Consider the following 20,494-nt stretch of genomic DNA (forward strand, 5'->3'; position numbering starts at 1 on the left):
GGTAAACCCTTTACTCCTTTTAAGCATAGGGCTTACGGTCACACGTTTTTCGATATTATACATCCTTTCGGGCTTTCCGTTTAGAACAAATATGCATGCAGAGACAATGCATGACTCTATAAACCTGTTTTGTTGGTATTATAAATGCTCTCAGGGCAATATTTCGTGGACACGTTATTGGGTTCATTTGACAACTATGTTGACAAGTAAATCGCACTTCTTTCTTAAACATGAGTTTGTTTGTAAAACTATAAGGCATTTTCTCCCTCCTTTTTCCATGCCTTCGTGGTGTAATGATAGCACACTCTGTGCATCTTTGAGAGGTCCAGGTTCGAGGACATTGCTCATTTTTCACATTTCCAGCATCAGAAAGTCCTAATGACTCTACAAAAAAATGAATGCATTTTCCTTCCATCAGCTTCCCTTTCCTTATGTTACTACAAAATCATCTTTTCCAATTTTCGTGGCTAATTCGTCAGCATTCTGTCGCATCAGTGGATAAGTAACTGCTATATAATTTGTTGGAAAACGTGTAAATCAAATTTTCAGTGCTTTCTCTACTCTGTGATTATCATTTATTCCATATTTTTACTTCGCGTTTTTTTTTTGCAAATAATACATTCACAATTCTTCAAAAGTTTACAAAACTGGATTGAAACTATTTAAGAGTACTCCGTTGTTTCACAGCAGTTTAACAAGGCGATATGATCCTTTAGCTCAAGCCATTGCACCCATTATAAAAATTACGAAAGAGAATAAAAAAGTGGGCTCATCCTAAAATAGAAAATTCATGCAAAATTGTAAAGCTCAAAACAAGTTGAAGAGTTATTTTTGCTTGAAAAGGCAAAGGTCATTTAGAATGCCGCTTCGTTAAACAGATTAGCCCAGTCAATATTCTTAAAACTTGGAAAATGGTTTTATCTGTAAATTAGTGCCTTAAACCAAAATCAAGGTGTTTGGCTACTTAATCTCCTAATTGGCGATATATATCTATTAATTGGCAGTTTTTATACTCTATTTTGACTTTATTTAATAATTTTATCTTTTATTAGGTGACGTTTTTCAATTCAAAAATTTTAGTCCATAACATTTTGATAACATTGACTGAGTCATTGATCACAGTAAGAGATATATTTTCCATACTTTCGTATACAGTTGAGGAGACTTTAGTAATTTGGCAATAATATGCACATGATAATTTTAATCGAATCATATTAAGAGGCACCAACTGCATGTTGGCGATAACGATTTATATAGATATTAATGGAAAATTTATGTAAATATTTCCATTTATTTTTATTTTGTTATATTATGGCATTTGCCTAGTTTATATTTTTGGTTATTTGTTTGAAATGGTTAATTAACAAATATTTATACGAGCGATATGAATATTTATAATTTATTTAATTTATGAATATTTATAATTTTTATGAAAATTTACGTTTATTTACTCTGATTTATTAATATGTATTTATATATATATTTGTAGCATTTAAGTTTTACTAACCAAGTGTTATTTAATTTCCATCTTTTCTATTTTACTCATTTTGCTACGAGGTATGCTCACTCTAGAACTTATGTACAATTGAGCGGCAAGCGATTTTATTGTAAGGTTAGAAGAATCTGTACGTAGCTATATGTGAGAGGTATGTCCTTTCCGTCTCAGTGCATTGTTATTGCCGCACTGTTTTGGAGACTCCAACGTTGGTCTCAAAATAAATAATATAGTACAAGAATATATATGTCTTGGTTCAAGTTAAAAATATGCAATTTTATCATGCTTTTACGCGAAGTTTATAGTCTTCGTTTAAAATACACTAAATTATTTTAATTAAAACAGTTCAAAGAAAGATTATGTTTAAGCCAGATCCAGGAGACTCGAATTTTTGTTGTATATTTTTAATTTAACCCTCATAAGTGGTGAGGTAGAATAAATTTAAAGTCATCCTATTTCTTTGTCTGCACCCAATATAATAGATAACATTTTAAACATGCACCTGTACAACTATGTTTTTGTTGCTTTGTTAGGGCGCAGCCCGGTCCACCTTGCAAAACAAAGTTTGCCCTATGACTATATGCGGGCTACGCCAGTACAAAAATCACCACACAACTATACGAATACACGAATCACACAATGCCAATGGATTCTTTATTGTTGTTAATAATCTTCATAATCTTATGCGCTATTCCTCTTCCCCTAAGTGAACCATTTTTCATAAAATCTATGTTCGCTCCATCAATGCATCTGGTTAACTGTACAACTTCCTTTTCTTTTCACCATAGACGGAACAGCTGGCCCACTATGTTAGGTGCTTTTCAGCCTGTTGGATCCCGTCGTTGGAGTTAAAAATAAATACATGAATAAACATAAATAAAGAGCTTATTACTGTGTCCTCCGGGGATTGGCCACGAAACGAGGAACATTGAAGTAAGAACCAGAATATGGAAAGAAGGTGCGTGGTGGGGACCATAGAATGTAATCCATTTTACTTGAGCTAATTTAACACTGAAAGGTAGGAGTGTCGTTGATGCCGCCGGCGGTGGCAGAACTTGTAGTGTTGGCTGGAGTCACAATTTCCATCAAGACTCGAGGAAATGATGCCGGGATGTTGGTAGTTTTCTAATTAGTGTGTGTGGCTAATACCTACTTACGTAGGATAAATATTAAGTAGCTCCTGCACTTTTACATAACATAAAATATTTATTTGTCTATTTGGCTTTAGAATTTAGAAATTCTACTGGTAAGCACTCCCTCGTAGAATTCACGTAACACCTCAAGTTGATTGTAAGTGTCCTAAATAAGTTGAAACCTAGAAAGGGACATATGTTTAATTGCTTTTATTTATCTCTATAAAGATGTCTTGGGGAGAACTGAAGATATTGCCTTTCTTCTTTACCTACAAATAGCGTTCAACCATTTTGGTTCTCTACCCCCATTTCGAGGTTTATTTTCCTCAGTTCTCCTTTCGAGTGAGTCCTTTGCTATTTATCCTTTTGATAATTTATTCTGTATTAGATGTCTTTTATGCATTGACATTTTTAGACATTTAATGAACATGTTTTACGTGAATTTATTAACTAAACCTCATCTCGTAATATGGAAATAGACTGGTAATGATTAAAATCTTTTCAAAATATTTATTAAAAGAAACTTAAAAAACATCGGCACACACACTGAATCCTGCCACGTCACTTCCATTTGAATAAGTTGAAAAAGCATAATACGTATATACGGTTCTACATTACTTTAACTGATAACAACTAATATCTTACATACAGACAAGCGTTTTATCGTCCTACCGTATCTTCTAAGTACCATAAGCACAAAGCAGAGGATGGCTTAAAACAAGCTATTTATTAACATTACAGCTTAAGGGTTACACAAACTATACAGTAAGAGAAACGCAACAGCTGCTACTTGCGAGAAACTTAGAACAATTAGAATTCCAAGTAAATCAAAACATTCATTGACACGTCCTAAGTAATCTTTGACCTGAAATCTAAATATTCACGAAACAAATGCGGCTAGAAAAGCAAAAGCCGATAAATGAGTTCAGTAGCTAGGAAGGGCAATTACAATAGCTGGTCAGCAAGATTATCAAAAGCGATTTCCCAAACTCAAAAATTGTGTTTATATACATAACTATTTTGCGTCTAGGTGGCAGCTGATGAAAGTAGAAGTGATAGTACAGACAAAAAATGAGATAACTGGGTTAAATACTTAAATATATTTGATTATCAGTGTATGTACGGATTTCTTATCATAATTTTAGAATATTCGATTCATAGTTTGTAAATTCTCATCCCTTAGAACAAAACATTGAAACTGCATGAAACCAACATGTATGAAGAATCGGATGACATGATTTGGTACGATTATTGTAAGATGAGTGAGTAATATTTATACAATCAAATTAACATTTTAAAAATTTATTCCAAGTGTCTTCTTATTACTCACATGCTTATCAATGCTTATCATCCTTACTGGCTTTCGGACCAGTAACTCCTCCCTACTTCTCAGTTCGCACTGATAGGAAGTAACTCCTACATTAGAAACGTGTGGCCACAGGGATTTTTTTGTCAGCCTGGCTATGTTTAGTCTTTTTCTGCTGCCCATGTAAAGTATCGGAACACATTTTCGGGGTCCCAAGTCCTATTTTAACGCAGGATCTGGTGATAGAGTCCTGCGGCAAAATAGGCTTTGGCTATGTGTAGATGAGAAATTGCAGGAAGATTACTTAGGGTTTCACATTTATTCTGTTGGAATAATGTGCAATTGAATTTGAATACTCAATTAAGTTATTGTTCTGTGAATGATTTTGCAGTTTGCCTTATTCGTCTTGTGTTAATTACAGAGTTATCGCTCGTTTCTCTACCTATTATATTTAGCTTATCTTAATCATTTATAAAAATAATTACCGCTTGGAGCTGCAATGAACATTCAAGTTCATCATTTGGACTAATTCCAAAGATCTTGACAAACTCGTAACGTATAAAATTAAGAGTTAAAGCTCTTAACATGTAGCAAAATGTTGAAGTTCATTCTCGTTCTGTAGCTGTTAATCGTAGCGAAAAAATATTTTCATTAGATTTTACTTGTGTGTCTACTGCTCATTTATTTAGATAATTAATTACCACGTGGGCGATAAATATTCAGCTATCGGCCCACTAGTTCAGCAGTTCGGTTTATTATTTCTTAGATAGGAATTGAGTAAAAGGCTTAAACTTCGCAAAGTCATTAAAAGGACTTACCGATTTCTTAAAATGTTTGAGTAAAGGTTTAGGAAATAAAGCTGCTCTTAAAACTCGGAATTAAAACAGATACAGTGTAATTGCGAATAGAAATTTAAGGCTTTAAAATTTATGAAATGGACTTTAATGTTACAAATGTACTTAAACAGTCAATCGGAAGTACTTCTGAAGTGTTTGAGTACTTCCAATACATGGAATTAAATGTGAAGTCTATTTAGAATATTATCATACTGAAGGAACATTCAAGAAGAATCCACGCTGTGTAAATCAAATTATGCTCTTTTTTCCATCTGTGAACAATGCTACCTTTTTGAAACGTTTTGTTAAGAAATTATGCGATTAATAGAAGTTGTTTTCGATTAACGTCAGTGCAAATTGTAGCTAAATTAAACAGCCGGCAAATTAGTCTTTAGCACATTTACACTCGTGACGCGAAAGGCTATGTACAATTGCAACAAAACTACTTACATCTTGTTTTTAGATTCTATTTGTATCTCTGCTATACGATATGCGATTTAATTTATATTTCCAAGGCTTTCTTTCGTTAAATTTATGAATTATTTTAGTTCTTAAAAGAAATAATTAACTCATGTATTATAATAAGAAGGGGTTCATAGCATTCCTAACAGCTGCGCAGCTTTGATACCTAAATCATCTGCACAGAAAGAAAGATATGAGTTCCAGCCTTTTAAACAATAGTACATACTTTCTCTACACACACACACATAGAAAAAAAAGGAAGTTCAATATCTCCCATTCTACTCGGCTGATCGACATAACGTCACTTGCGTTTTCTATGTCTCGAAAGCGCGACTTAGGATATATATTAGATTTATATATGGCGCTGTTCAAATATAGATATTTTGACACAAAATCAGACATTTTCCGGAATGTCTGATTTTGATAATTGACTGATAACACCTAATATTTTAGTGGTTTTACCAGTGGTTTTTCTATATTTCGATTCCACCACTCAAATCATGCCAAAGTCCTAAGTTTCGTGAAAATTGCACGAATGGATTTTAAGCAAGAAAAACTCAAAATTGTAGCTTCTCAATGTTAATTGAATTTGGTATATATTTATTACTATCTCTTCTTTTATTAACTTGGTTCTTTCTTTCACAATTCGAAATTTAGGTTCAATTCAAATAAAATTCGCAGATATTATTTTTTGATTTATTTTTAAAATTTATATTTTTTAGTAATTTTTATAAATTTTCGAAAACGGTTTTGCATTATAAATAATAAAATGTTTACCATCACCTTAAAGAAGATATATTTCTAGGCATACTTGCAAAAAATTGGAGTTTTTTATTCAAATTTTCCCAAGATATACATGAATTTACATATTGGAACGTTTTAAATTTTGGCATATTTGTTGTAAGCGATAATAGCGCCTAATGTGGTTTACGCACTTTGTTAAAATTATTTCAAGAATGAACGATGCATCATTTTTCCGTCGTGCACAATGAAAGAGAAAGGAAAATAGGTTACCATACATTAAAAGAATTTCGCCAAGTGAATAATTCTTAGCGCAAATTGAAAAAAGTATGCCTTCCCCCCCGAAAAAAAATTCTGAAAGGCTTCAAATTTTAAATTACGTTCAAAGGGGCATTTTTTTAACATTTTGTGTGTTACCTTTATTTATTAAATATCATGTTCTTTGCACTCACTATAAAATTCAGTTCAAGAGCAATATCGCAAAATAACTTTAAAATGAGCATATCTTTAGAACTTCTGATACACAGTCTCGCACGCTGGTGATAAAAAAAATTCTGTACAACTTTGCCATTGCTCGCTATCCATGTTTCTGTTTCCCACTGTTTGCAGTTTGAATAGAAATATGACTACACTTTTGATCGCATTTACATAACGACAACATTTTGGCTTGTCAGAGTGCTATTAAAAATCGAGTCTTCAATCTGAAGAACAACGGCCAACTATATAAACCAGACTTATTCTGTTGCTTGGTTTTACTAACAACATCATACACTGATTTGTTAGGGAACATTTAAATAACTATCTGGATGGCTGTAAATAAAATTCTTTCTCGCTTTAGAAATGCTTTAGGAAAGATTCGAGTGAATAAGACAACTGAATAGTAGCAGTTCGTCTCAGATTTAAATTCAGAGGCTGATAGGGATGATAAATAAAATTTCCTAAATTTACTTCTCGTGTATATGAGTTACCTTATAGCAAATGTTCCAAGAAGAGAAAATTGGTGATGCAGTAGTTAGCCTTTATATAATTTGCGACATCAAATAACGTAATAGTTGGTTTAATAAATATTCAACCCTTCAAAAATCAGTCGCATTTCCTCTGTTAGAAATTCACGAAAGTAAAATAATATTTCAAATACGTTAGATAAAAAACGAAATTCTAAATTCAAATTTTTTGTAGAATTTATAAGAGCAAATAGAAAATTTCTAGCTGCGTTCAATATCTAATTTGAATTTGTTAGTTAAGGAAATTTAACTTCTTAAGAAATTCGTATTAACACACAGCAAGTAGCACTATCAATTGGAAATGATATTCTAAATGAGCACAGTAAACTCGTTTTAATCCCTTTATTCCCGCGAATTGAAGCCATTGCTTAAATTTTCCAGGGAGCTATTACTGGACCTCTGGAGAAATATTATGCCCATAATAGTCCGTCCATACGTTTAGCTTTCAGTGACGTATGGCTACGTATATCTGAGAGGTTGCTCCTATGTGTGTAGGTAGGGAGTAAGAAACTGGTATTGTTATTCTCTTTCGGCTGAGATCCAAGTTTATAGCCACAGGGAGCAGACTTGAACATCTAGCTACCAAATGCAAGATTGTGGGACGAATTTCGGCAAAGACAGAGTTAAAGTTTCACGTTTACTTTTCTGAAAATCTTAATCTCTTTTACAAAGTGGACAGAAGTAACATATAATAGATGACAATTCCTCCCCCCCCTGGACTTGGTGAACTTGATTGCAAGCCTCTTCGTAATCGCGATTTACGGGAGGGGGGATGTGTAATACAAAACTGCCTTCTCGTGCGTGTTCTCCGTCGTGCACGTTCAGGTAGCAAGTGGAAGATCTGTGCTTCGGGACCTCGAGATGGTAAATCTCATTTCTCATATTTCCTGCTCCTAAAATTTAAAAAATACATCTCTACAAAATTGCATTAATATTGTAGAAACATTATGTATTTTTGGAGCAACAGAGATGATAAATTAGCAACTGCCTTCGCCGGGAATCGAACCACGGACCTCTGAAATACTGGCTCAGTGTGCTGACCACTACACCACGAAGGCACGATAGGACTGCAGGAGAAATACCTTATAAGATATTCAATATTTTTAATCAAGCTATGCATTTCAATGAATATTTTTGCAGAAATTTTCAAAGTTATAGTGCAAATTTTAAATTTTATATTGCTAAACGTTTGCACTCTCGATAACTTTGGGATCAGGATTGAAAATTTGATACCATAATTTAATTACCATAATAACACATTTCAAGTCTAGCGTTTTCCCAAAAATTCCAGCAAACCTACAAATCGATAATTGACAACATTTAATGCTAATGCATCTCAACTTGCTTCCCTTAAAATATCATTTACTTATGGATGAAAGATTTTAATTAATCGTTTGCTTTGATTTATGATTTTGATTTAGAGAACATCGGTTTCCTGGATTTGAAAACTGAGCAAAGAACAACGATAACAAAGATTCTGCTTCTAAAGTGGGAAAAACATTCTGACTTGATATGAAGCTTGCCATTTGAATATGATTCCAATGCAAAATGACAACCAGCTATATGAGGAAGTCAGGCGTTACATAGACTTACAAAGATACCATGAAACTATGAAATAAGAATGCTGATTTTATCAACTTTGGGTATAGTAAGAATTCAATCCTTTAAATTTGTAAACGTACTGAGTACTTTCTTCTGTGTCTTCTACGCGTAATCTGTAAATCTTAGAGCTATTTTGTTATATTGCATGAAATATTGAATTATAGAAGCTAATTATTACGAAAAGAGGGTGCATACAATAATACTAATCTGAAGAATCAATTTTTATATATCCTTATTTTAATCCAAAAATTGAGTGTTTAATTTTACATTTTCTTTTCACTGAAGAAGGTAAGTATAGAAAGAACAAATTCAAATATTTGTGCTTTAAGTATTACCATACTTGGTTTCTTCTCAATACAGATTTTAAATTTTTCCAAGGTATAGATAAAATTTAGAAAGCAAAACTCTTGAATGATTTTGCTCTTAAACTGCATTGTTTAGTCAGTATAAAAAGTACTCAATTAAAGCTTTGTTTTAACGGTTGTTTACTTTACAGACATACCGGAGTGAGTTTTCAAAATAAAGTGTACATTCATTCCTAGTGCTTCAGAATTGCCTAACGGTTTTTTCAAGTAAAAGGCTTTTACACCTTGATTAATGACACCAAACGCTCTCGCTCACGCACGTGAAAGTGAATCAAAATCGATTTTCATTAAAATAAATTAACTTGGACTAAACAATACTTTTAAAGGTAAAGCGAGTAACTTGAGTTTAAAGTTTATTCAGCCACCTATTGCATAAACATGACATTACTCACAGGGAAGAACTGCTCTTAACAACAAAATTTCATAAGCTAGAGGACTTAAAAAAATTCTAATGCAAAAAATCTTTACAAACATTTAACCTCCCACTTGAGAATTTGTAGTGACGAGTGACAAAATGCAAATTATATTCTTCTTTGAATTTGGATGAACATCAGGGTACCAAAAGAGAGGACGTTTAAGTAAAGAACTTAATTTTTAAGGCAGCGTACATTTCGATTAATTACTTTAATTGAAAGAATTAATATACTCTCAAACGTTAAGAGAAAGACAAACAAAGAGTATGCTTTAAAGGTATGGCTTGCAAAAGTGTTTAATAAACAATTTTACGCAGTTTGACATTTTTTACGTTCATTTATCGATTACTTTATTCAAATAAGGATCAAATCTGAATTGGAGATTTTTAATTAATTTAAGTGCTTCATCTTCCTATCAAATTTGGGAAAATTAGCGGTGCGTAAGTGAGTGCTTACTAGCTTTGTACTGTTAGTATTTTTGCATTTTTTTCATTCCTATTGAGGTCAATCTGCCAAGACCAGGAACTTTCTAGCATTACTTAAACCAAAGTTGCCCAACGTATGAGCTACCTTTCGCCAGTATGCACTGAGGAATGCTAGAGGGTCTGTAATTGTTCGAGACGTAGTTAAGAGATGTTGAGAAATAACAGTAACACATCCTTATCCTAATCATTATGAGACATGTCAGTCAACCCTTCGTATGTCTTGGTCTTCGTTTTGTTTATATGATTATGGCAAACCGTACTATGGGTATATGTTTAAGAATAGTGGAGAACGTTCTAAGGGAAAGGACTCATATCCAAGTAACACTGGAGGAAAATCCCTGAGGCCAGTCCATTCGCTGATTTCAACTAAGAGATTCGCTGATTACAATTAAGAGATTTCAACTAAGAGACCGATTTCGAACTAAGAGCGTTCAGCGACTTTATTGCTTGGCGGCAGGCGGGCTGTCAGTTGGTCTAAGTCATGACCTGTCATGACCATAAGACCAACTTGTTTGATTAGGCGGGTCGGGCCGCGCCCATTACTGATACGGATACAGTTACATACTTCTGTTGCATGGAATTAAAACTGCTTATCAGTGTTGTAAATACATTTATACAAAATAGTATGTTCGTTCGATATAAACTACTATGTACACTGAAGATGAATCTATGCGTGTTTTACAAGTTTACTACTAGATAAGGTTCGAGATATTAATCGATACCATTCTGTTACTGTACTAAATGATGAGTTTTAATTAATAATTTTATACGGAGTAAATTCAAAATCATTTTTACGTTTCCAGTAAGTGCTGACAGTTTACATTTAAAAGAGACCTGACACATCATTGTTGCATAAATTGGGTTTCCGAAAGAGGGGTGATGAAACTGAAAGATTAATAATTTGTAATTATTTATATTCATTCTAACTTTTTTTTAAAGCTTTACGTAGAACGGACAGTTGAATATTTTGGTATACGAAAGGAAATATGAAAGTTATATATCAGACATTTGGTGTAAATATCCTAAACATTTTTTTCTTTCAAAACCAATGAGTCATAAGTGTTAAACGCACTTTATTCAAACAAGTTTAATTAAAAATGTTAGGCGTGGCGTAGTAGAATCATTTTGCTTGATGATATGTGTGTTTTATAGATAAAAGCTGCGAATGATGTTGCGTTTATAAATAGCTGCATTCGTTGATTTGAATGGCCAATGCCTTTTCTGGTATAAAAGTAATGTTAAGTTTCTCCAAAGTATTCTGTAGAATATTAATTTGACTTTCGTTTTCTGTAATGAATGTTTGTTGAAAGAAATATAACCAAATTCGATAGCTTTTTGCGCAGTGTCATACTTTATTTTGTGCTTTGGAAATATGTATTTTGGCCTGTGAGCAGTTTACTTTGCAAGTTTTGTATTCATTGTAGATGTATGTTGTTGGATGCATATTTAATATTTGCATTTCTTTTTTTCTTTGTATATTTTATTAACTCACTGGTTATTTTTATGTTATGAATTTTGCAATAATCTTGTTACTGGCAACGTGCTTTATTTACTATTAAGTTTCTGCGAGTGGCAACAGTTGTTCATGTTTATGTTCCAGAATAGTTCTTAGCCGCACTGCGCTGCAGGCAATTTTTCTCTTAAATATTTCATCTTTTAGAATAGCAATAAAGTTTATTATACAAAGCTGATGCTTTTTAGTTCAAGGCAACTATATGTAGATGTGTAAGAAATCGGAATTATGGAATTACAAGATAATAAGAGTATCATAATATCACACATGTCAAACTTGGATTACAAGTGGCTCATGTATTGCAAATGTACATGGTTTCCACTTGATTTGCATTTTACCTTGGGAGGTGAGGTATAATAAGATATAATATTAACTTGTTTTCACGTAGATTCTCTCTTTTTGTTTTATTTATTTATTTATTTTTTATCCAATGGAGGGCACTTGCCTATTCAGCACTGGCCATTTTATTGGGGAGGCGCTTAATAGGCAGCCGCTGTTCCTATGAAGGGGGACGGACAATTACAATCATGCCTTCTCCGGGCCGTTTGGTACCGCACTAGGCTTCCCTAACCAAAGAATAGTATTGCCCTAACCACTATACCGTCTGGTCGGCTGCTGCCTATTTCTAAACATATCCCCAGGTGAGGCATTTAATGCTATTTAATGTTTTATTATTATATGCTTTAGAACTGTGTTTAACGAACTTTTAAGTACTGGTACTGCGAATCGTCTGTGTGACGTCAGAAAGATAAGCGGAAATATTTTTTGCTGCTTAAGTATCTTGTTGAAGTTATTTGTGCTTATTAATCATTATTCATGGTAGTAATGACAGAATTAAGTGAATCTGATCTTAAAAGATTAAGAGGACGAACGAAATCTACCCTAACGCGGCTTCACAATAGTTTCAGTAATCAGTTAAGTTTAACGGAATTAAAAGCATGATTAGAAAGAATTGAACAAATATTTAAAGAATTTGATCAATATGATGCTGCTTTACCCGAAGAAGCTTCTGAAATTGCTGAATTCGAAGCTAAATATTTTGAAACGAAAGTATGTATCAGTCCGCCATTGAATCCGTAACGGCCAGAAATGTTTTGATTTCAAACCCCACTGCAGTTGAGGCTAGCTTTAAACTTCCGCGTTTAAACATTCCGAGTTTCAATGGTAAATATACTGATTGGCTTAATTTTAAAGATCTGTACATGGCGACAGTTCATAACAATCAGTCATTAGCGAAAATTCAGAAATTCCAATATTTGATAGGACTTTTAAAAGACGAACCAGCTGCTGCTATTAAGCACATTCCGATTTCCGAAGCTACATATGATGAGGCTTGGGACAAACTGATGAATCGTTATGATAGAAAAAATCAAATTATAATGTCGCTTGTCAGAACATTTCTTGAGCAACCCAAAATTACTAGCGCTGATTCTGTTAATCTAATAAAACTATCTGATACATCTGATGAAGTTATCCGTGGATTAAAATCTCTTGGCGAAAAGGCTTCGTCTAGAGATGTTTGGCTAATTTATTTTTTGTTAGAAAAAGTCGATCCGGAAACGCGCCATTTATGGTCACAAAAAAATGGTGAAGAAGAATTTCCTACCTTGGAATGTTTTTTGGAATTCTTAAACTCAAGATGTGTTTCACTTGAAATGTTAAACACTCATAATAATGAAAAGCGAGTATCGCATAAAAATCAGTGCTCTGTTTCGAAGAATGTTTCACATAATAATAAAAATTCTGTTCTAAAATGTCAGCATTGCAATGGTTCTCATTTTTTATCAAAGTGTTATAAATTTAAAGGTGCAGATATTACGACTAGGAAAAATATCATTCGCAAGAATTTATTATGCTTCAATTGTTTCGGAAATCATCAATTAAAATTTTGTTCATCGCAGAATGTGTGTTCTATTTGCAAAGCAAAACACCATACTTTACTGCATGAAGATATTAAAAGTAATAACGTAGTTATGTCAAATTCATCTCCATCTGATGAACAAATTTCTAATTCAGACGAACAAAATAATATTTCGAGTTTTTCTATTCAGGGTCAGAGTACTTCATTTTTACCAACGGCGGCAGTAATAATTTACGATTCTGCTGGTCAAGGTCATGAATGTATCATTCTTTTTGACAGTGGAAGTGAAGCTTCTTTCATCAGTGAATCATTTATTCGACAATTAAATATACGCAGACAAAATGCCCGTATTTGCGTAAAGGGACTTGGTGATTCTGAAGCAGCTAACTACAACAAGATATATTTTCAATATTGCTCAACTTTCGTATACATAAAATAGCTTTTTCTCGTGGTTATGTAAATGTAAAATTGTTTCCGAAATCTGAGTTGAAAAAAAATGGTGTTTTAATACAAGCATATATTCTTAAAAAATTAACTTCGCATTTGCCTTCAGTAAAGATTGATAGCAAGGACCTGGATTATTTGAATTCAATTAATCTTGCAGATCCGAATTTCAGTACGCCCAAACAAATAGACATGATAATTGGAGCTGACTATTTCTTTTCGCTGCTTCAGCCAGGGCAGATTGTTGGCTATAAAAATGTAATTGCGCAAAATACTATTTTTGGTTGGGTTGTATCAGGCAGAATTAAAACAGAAGGCAATACTCCGCATCCCATTAGTGTTAATCGCATTAGTTTACATATTGAGGATAATGTCGATGTAACACTTAAGCGTTTTTGGGAGTTGGAAGAATTAACGTTCCAAAATCAGAAATCAACGATTGAAGAAGAGTTTTATGAGAAGCATTTTAAAGAAAATTATCGAGTAAACGGAAATGGCAGATTTGTTGTCCGACTGCCCATTTTCAGTAATGCTGAAGAGTTAGGCGACTCCAAGCCTTTGGCTATTTCTCGTCTTCTATCCATGGAAAGAAAATTTGATTTAGATAAAGAACTTGGTAGGCAATACAAGGAGTTCATGCAAGAATACGAAACTTTAAATCATATGGTTCCAGTTGTTGAGAATGAAGAAAATAAGCAAGTATATTATCTACCGCATCATGCTGTTGTTAAACCAAGTAGCTCTACCACTAAACTTCGTGTAGTATTTGACGGTTCATGTAAACCTAAAAATTCAGTTTCTTTGAACTCTGTTTTAGGGGTAGGTGCAACACTACAAGATATATTTTCAATATTGCTCAACTTTCGTATACATAAAATAGCTTTTTCTGCTGACATAGAAAAAATGTACCGCCAGATTTTAGTAGATAATGAGGATCAACATTTACAAAGAATTGTTTGGAGAGAATCTGTTAATTCAAAAATGCAGACATATAAATTATGTACAGTTACTTATGGCACTGCATCTGCACCATTTTTAGCAACACGCTGTTTGTGGCAAATTGCTTTGGATGCAGAACAGGATCATCCTCATGTATCCTCCGTTCTTAAAAATGATTTCTATGTAGATGATTGTTTATCTGGAGCAAACAGTTTAGAGGAAGCAGTTGACCTATGCTCCAAGCTTTCACAGCTATTACAGAAACGTGGATTTAATTTAAGGAAATGGAGATCAATCTGCTCAAAGCTTCTCGAAAATTTATCCATTGATAATCATGAAGAAGGTGACCTGGAAGTTCACTTAGATGAATGTGCCAAGACTTTAGGGCTGTTTTGGAACTCTACAGAAGACGTATTTTTATTTAACATTTCTATGGATTTTGGGACTGAAATTACTAAAAGAAGGTTCATTTCTCAATCTTCTAAAATCTTTGATCTCTTGGCTTGCTATCACCATGTACAGTCAAGTTGAAAATGTTTTATCAGCAATTGTGGTTTTTAAAACTTGACTGGGATGCCCCACTGCCTAAAGAATGGGAAGAGAAGTTGCAGCGACTTCAAGAAGATCTTAAGGCTCTCAAAAATGTTAAAATTTCAAGGTGGCTTCAAACTACGTCTAACCACATCTATCTGCGTGGTTTTTGTGACGCGTCAGAATCTGCTTACGCTGCTATTATCTACTGTGTTCAACCAACATCTCACGACAGAAATGAAGTCAATTTGGTGTTTGCTAAAACCAAAGTTGCTCCCATTAAACAAGTGTCCATACCTAGACTGGAACTCCTAGGTGCATTGCTCCTTGCCAGATTAATCAAAGCTGTCCGTAAAGCCTTCTCCAGTACTGAAATTTCCTTTCACGCTTGGACTGACTCTAAGGTTGTTCTCTGTTGGTTAGCAGCTCATCCTCGAAAATGGAAGCCTTTTGTGGCAAACAGGACTTCAGAAATATTAGATGCTATTCCCTATCAACAGTGGAGCTATATTTCGTCGAAACAGAATCCTGCCGATCTTCCTTCTAGAGGAATCGATCCTAAAGTTCTACCGAACATATCCCTATGGTGGCATGGGCCATCATTCTTAGCGTTCGACAGTTCAAAGTGGCCTCTGCAATGTTCTGTCAGTAATGAGACTAACAGTGATGCAACTGTCTTAACTCAACAAAGGACAAAATCAATTTTTTGTACAACAGATTATTTGACTAATGACACTCTGGACAATTTATTTCAGAACTGTTCTTCTTTATCTAAAATAGTTAATGTAATTTCCTTTTGTTTAAGATTTATTTCTAGGTGCAAAGAACTGGTCTTTGGTTCTGAAGATAATAGGTTAAAAGGTCCTGCAGTAGTACCTTCATCTAATGAAAGGCAAGCAGCTATGAAGTTGATCATTAAATGGATCCAGTATGTGCACTTCCATAAAGATATAAAGGATCTCAAAAATAATTCATCTTTAAGTCCTAAAAGTGTTTTAAACTCAGTTTTTCCTTTTCTAGATGATGATGGTGTTTTACGGGTGGGAGGTAGGCTGCAAAATTCTGACTTGTCATTCAATGCTAAGCATCCCATAATTATACCAGGTCAACACAGGATTGCTTTGTTGCTTGTTAAACAATATCATGTAACTTATATGCATGCAGGGCCCAGTGTACTAACTAACATTTTAAAGCAAAGCTATTGGATTGTAAATGGTAAGAAACTTATTCAGTCTTTTATCCATAAATGTATTGTTTGTCACAGATATAAATTGTCATCTAATAATCAGTTAATGGGAAAATTTCCAAAACAAAGAGTAACACTTGAGAGACCATTTTTTAGCACAGGTATTAATTATGCCGGTCCTGTAATTTTGAAATGTTACAAAGGTCGTTGCTTTAAGACCACTAAAGGTTATATAGCTTTGTTTGTATGTCTAGCTACCAAAGCTTACCATATTGAGGTAGTTAGCGACTTAACTGCAGATTCTTTCATTGCTGCTCTTAGGCGATTTGTATCGAGGCGTGGTACACCTCGATACTTATTTTCGGATAATGGTACGAACTTTGTTGGCGCAAAAAGAAAATTGTCCGAATTGCAAACTCTGCTACTTTCACTTGAATTGCAAACTCTGCTACTTTCACAGCAATGAATTGATTTTAAATTATTTGGCTGAAAATACTATGGAATGTAAAATGATTCCACCTGCTTCTCCCCACTTTGGTGGTTTGTGGGCATCAGGGATCATAAAATTTCATTTGAAAAGAATGATAGGAGAGACAAAGTTAACATTTGAAGAATTAAATACTTTACTAACTCAAATTGAAGCTGTGTTAAATTCACGCCCCTTATCTAAAACTAATCACAATGATGTAGGTAATTTAGATGCTTTGACTCCATCACATTTTTTAACTGGGGATGTTCTTACTAGCATCCCAGAACAGGATTTTTCTAATATTCCCAAACCCACTTTATTAAAACGATGGGAATTATTACAGCAAATGAAACAAGGCTTTTGGAAGAGATATTATAAGGAGTATTCAAATTCCTTACAACAAAGATACAAATGGAAGCAACAACTTCCAAATTTGTCTGTAGGTGATATTGTATTAATTAAGGAGGACAACATGCCTCCTGGTGTTTGGCCTTTAGGTCGCATTGGTGAAATCCATCCAGGAAAGGATGGCATTGTTAGAGTTGTTACAGTAAAAACTGTTCATGGTTATTTTAAAAGACCTATAGTAAAACTTTTACCATCGCCATTGCATCGGGAATGATCTATTGTTAATGCAATGGCAAGGGTGGGAGTTAATGTTGGATGCATATTTAATATTTGCATTTCTTTTTTTCTTTGTATATTTTATTTCCTCACTGCTTAATTTTATGTTATGATTTTTGCAATAATCTTGTTACTGGCAACGTGCTTTATTTACTATTAAGTTTGTGTGAGTGGCAACAGTTGTTCATGTTTATGTTCCAGAATAGTTCTTAGCCGCACTGCACTGCAGGCAATTTTTCTCTTAAATATTTCATCTTTTAGAATAGCAATAAAGTTTATTATACAAAGCTGATGCTTTTTAGTTCAAGGCAACTATATGTAGATGTGTAAGAAATCGGAATTATGGAATTACAAGATAATAAGAGTATCATAATATCACACATGTCAAACTTGGATTACAAGTGGCTCATGTATTGCAAATGTACATGGTTTCCACTTGATTTGCATTTTACCTTGGGAGGTGAGGTATAATAAGATATAATATTAACTTGTTTTCACGTAGATTCTCTCTTTTTGTTTTATTTATTTATTTATTTTTTATCCAATGGAGGGCACTTGCCTATTCAGCACTGGCCATTTTATTGGGGAGGCGCTTAATAGGCAGCCGCTGTTCCTATGAAGGGGGACGGACAATTACAATCATGCCTTCTCCGGGCCGTTTGGTACCGCACTAGGCTTCCCTAACCAAAGAATAGTATTGCCCTAACCACTATACCGTCTGGTCGGCTGCTGCCTATTTCTAAACATATCCACCATCATTTGGTAAATTGTGCTTTATCTAAACTCGAATTTTGGAAGATTGTTAAATGGCGATACATTTTATATTTCACCGAAGCCTTTATTTTTCATAGCGTGCAATTTGACATCATTTACATCTTTCAGTAATAAAAAATACATCAAATTCAGTAATCGTTGATTTTCGCGTAAAACCAGCAAATAAAATTGTTCTCAAAAATAAATTCGGCAGTGCTGATTCGCCAAACTTTGATTGCGGCACTCATCATTGGATTTTAATTTATAGCATTCAGTTCATGCACTGAACAGCTTTTAATCTGAACATGGAAGCTAAAAATGCAGAATTTGGGCTGTGTTTTATGAACACTCTGTATAAATGGTAGATGTTCAAGCACCCTGAATGCTGGACTGGATAAGACTTCCTGAACATTCTTATATTATTATTCTAATATAATTCCTGAATATTCTAATTTATCATTGCTGGACTGGATAAGACTTCCTGAACATTCTAATACATCCAAGGTTCAGGACCCATAAAGAGTCAGGCTGTACATTTGGACCCGTGAGCAGTCAGGTGTAAGGAGCTTTCATGGTTTCCCTAAAAGTCAAGTCAATACGAATCATGTTCCATTATAAAATCTTTCAGTAAATCTCTTTAAGCAGACAATCTTTAGATTCGTTGCAATAGTCAACTAACATATGATGTCTGGTATTATTGTGAATTCAGATGTATTATTAAGATACAACAATTATAAGCATTACATTGAAAGGTAATAAGAAAGAAAACAATGATAAATTTAGTTTTGAGTTATTTGTGGATTTCGAGATGTGTTGAGATGTATGTTATTTCTAACTTTGCTACACCGAAATTTTAACGAAACAAATTATTTTTATTTATGAAAAAAATGTAACATCAAATATTAAACTATAAGAAAGATTTGTATGAAATTAAAAAAAATTAACTGATTATTTCTTCATACACTGAAATTAGAGATATCATTCAGCAGTGAAATGCTCTAGTTACCTGTTCCTTTTTATATGAAGAAGTTCAATATGCTATTTTAAAAGGAACTTAAATAAATTGTAATGAATTAATAGGTTGGATGAAACAATGTAAAGTAAATAATAACTTTCTTTAGAAATATCACCTTGAAAGAAAAAACACTAATACTCACAGATCTCTAAGTGTTGCTGCATAATTTTTCAAAGAATCATTTCTGAGCACTTTAATTCCCACTGATGTCAAAGTTCTGCAAGAAGAAAAAAAAATCTTTATAGCTTTCTCAGAGCTTGTTAAATGTAAGCCACATTCCAAAATATAAATAATTTATAATTAATTTTAAAAAATGATTTATGATAATGTAATAAGAAAGTATTTCACATTCCGTGCCCACAAAAATCACACTTCTGGTTCCAGTTAGACATATACAGTATGAAGTTAGTTCCATGTTTTTGGAAATTGCGTAGAGTAATTACATATCTCTCCATTAGAAATTATGCATTGGTTCTGAATCTTTATTTTGAGATAAGTATCTGAAAAATGTACCTATATAAGGTGCTTCAGAAATTCGTAAATATTTCAAAATTATATAAAAATTAAAAAAAAAAAAATGGACGTAATGAAATGCATTTTACATGAAGACGTAGGGCGCGAAGTATGTTTAGTAGATAAATATTTAGTTAAATATTTTACGGATAGAGAACTTAGTACGGTGTATCACCATCAAGTTAGCAGTTATAAATAATTTATTCACTTAATGCAAATCATTTACGCATGCAAAAATCTCTTATATATTACATAATTAAATGTTCGCTTGATGTTTTCTTTTTAAAGGCCTCGTTTACTTTAACTATTCAATAAGGTCTCAAGTGTTAGTGTGTCGTTGTTGTGACTTATCTCACTTGTCTGGTAGTAGCCTCACCACAAGCCTATGAAATTCGTCGTGGCAAGGAGTGCAAGATTCCACCTGTCTTTGCCAAAAGCCTTGAGCACCATACAGGCAAAGGTACGACTTTGCTCAGCTCCTTCCCCAATTCTGATAGCGGGTACCCTACCGCTCCTACCACCAAACTCTCGAAAGGACTTTCGGCTCGCCGCATTAGACTATCCGTTTGGAGCATGGACATTATACATTTACAAACATATATGCCTTCTCCAGAATTCGAACCCGGGCCATTCGGTACCGCAATCAGCGTCGCTATCCACTATCCCAGTTGAGCGGCATTATTGTGATCATTATTAACAATATAGAAAATCCGAATAATATATTAGCAACAACCATTTTCTCGAAGAGGAAAAACTTTTGATTCATTTCTGTGCAAATTATACTCTGTTATATACATTCGAAAA

General features: G+C 33.6%; 1 protein-coding gene and 1 non-coding gene across 2 annotated transcripts in view; both read right to left on the bottom strand.

The window, feature by feature from the left end:
• The window catches only part of LOC118186681 (lutropin-choriogonadotropic hormone receptor-like), a 249,337-nt gene extending 229,066 nt beyond the window's left edge, over window positions 1-20,271 (bottom strand). The window contains exons 1-2 of the mRNA XM_035356806.2: window positions 20,195-20,271; window positions 19,320-19,394 (exon numbers count right to left, since the gene is read on the bottom strand). Coding sequence (XP_035212697.2) covers window positions 19,320-19,394; window positions 20,195-20,271 — 152 coding nt within the window. The remainder of the gene's footprint in view (window positions 1-19,319; window positions 19,395-20,194) is intronic.
• On the bottom strand, window positions 7,963-8,035 carry TRNAT-AGU (transfer RNA threonine (anticodon AGU)). The gene has a single exon. It is a non-coding gene; the product is annotated as a tRNA-Thr (tRNA).
• Window positions 20,272-20,494: the final 223 nt, after the last annotated feature.

The sequence above is a fragment of the Stegodyphus dumicola genome, chromosome 7, assembly GCF_044657685.1.
Source record: "Stegodyphus dumicola isolate Sdum_Otavi_A_Nest chromosome 7, ASM4465768v1".
NCBI lineage: Eukaryota > Metazoa > Arthropoda > Arachnida > Araneae > Eresidae > Stegodyphus > Stegodyphus dumicola.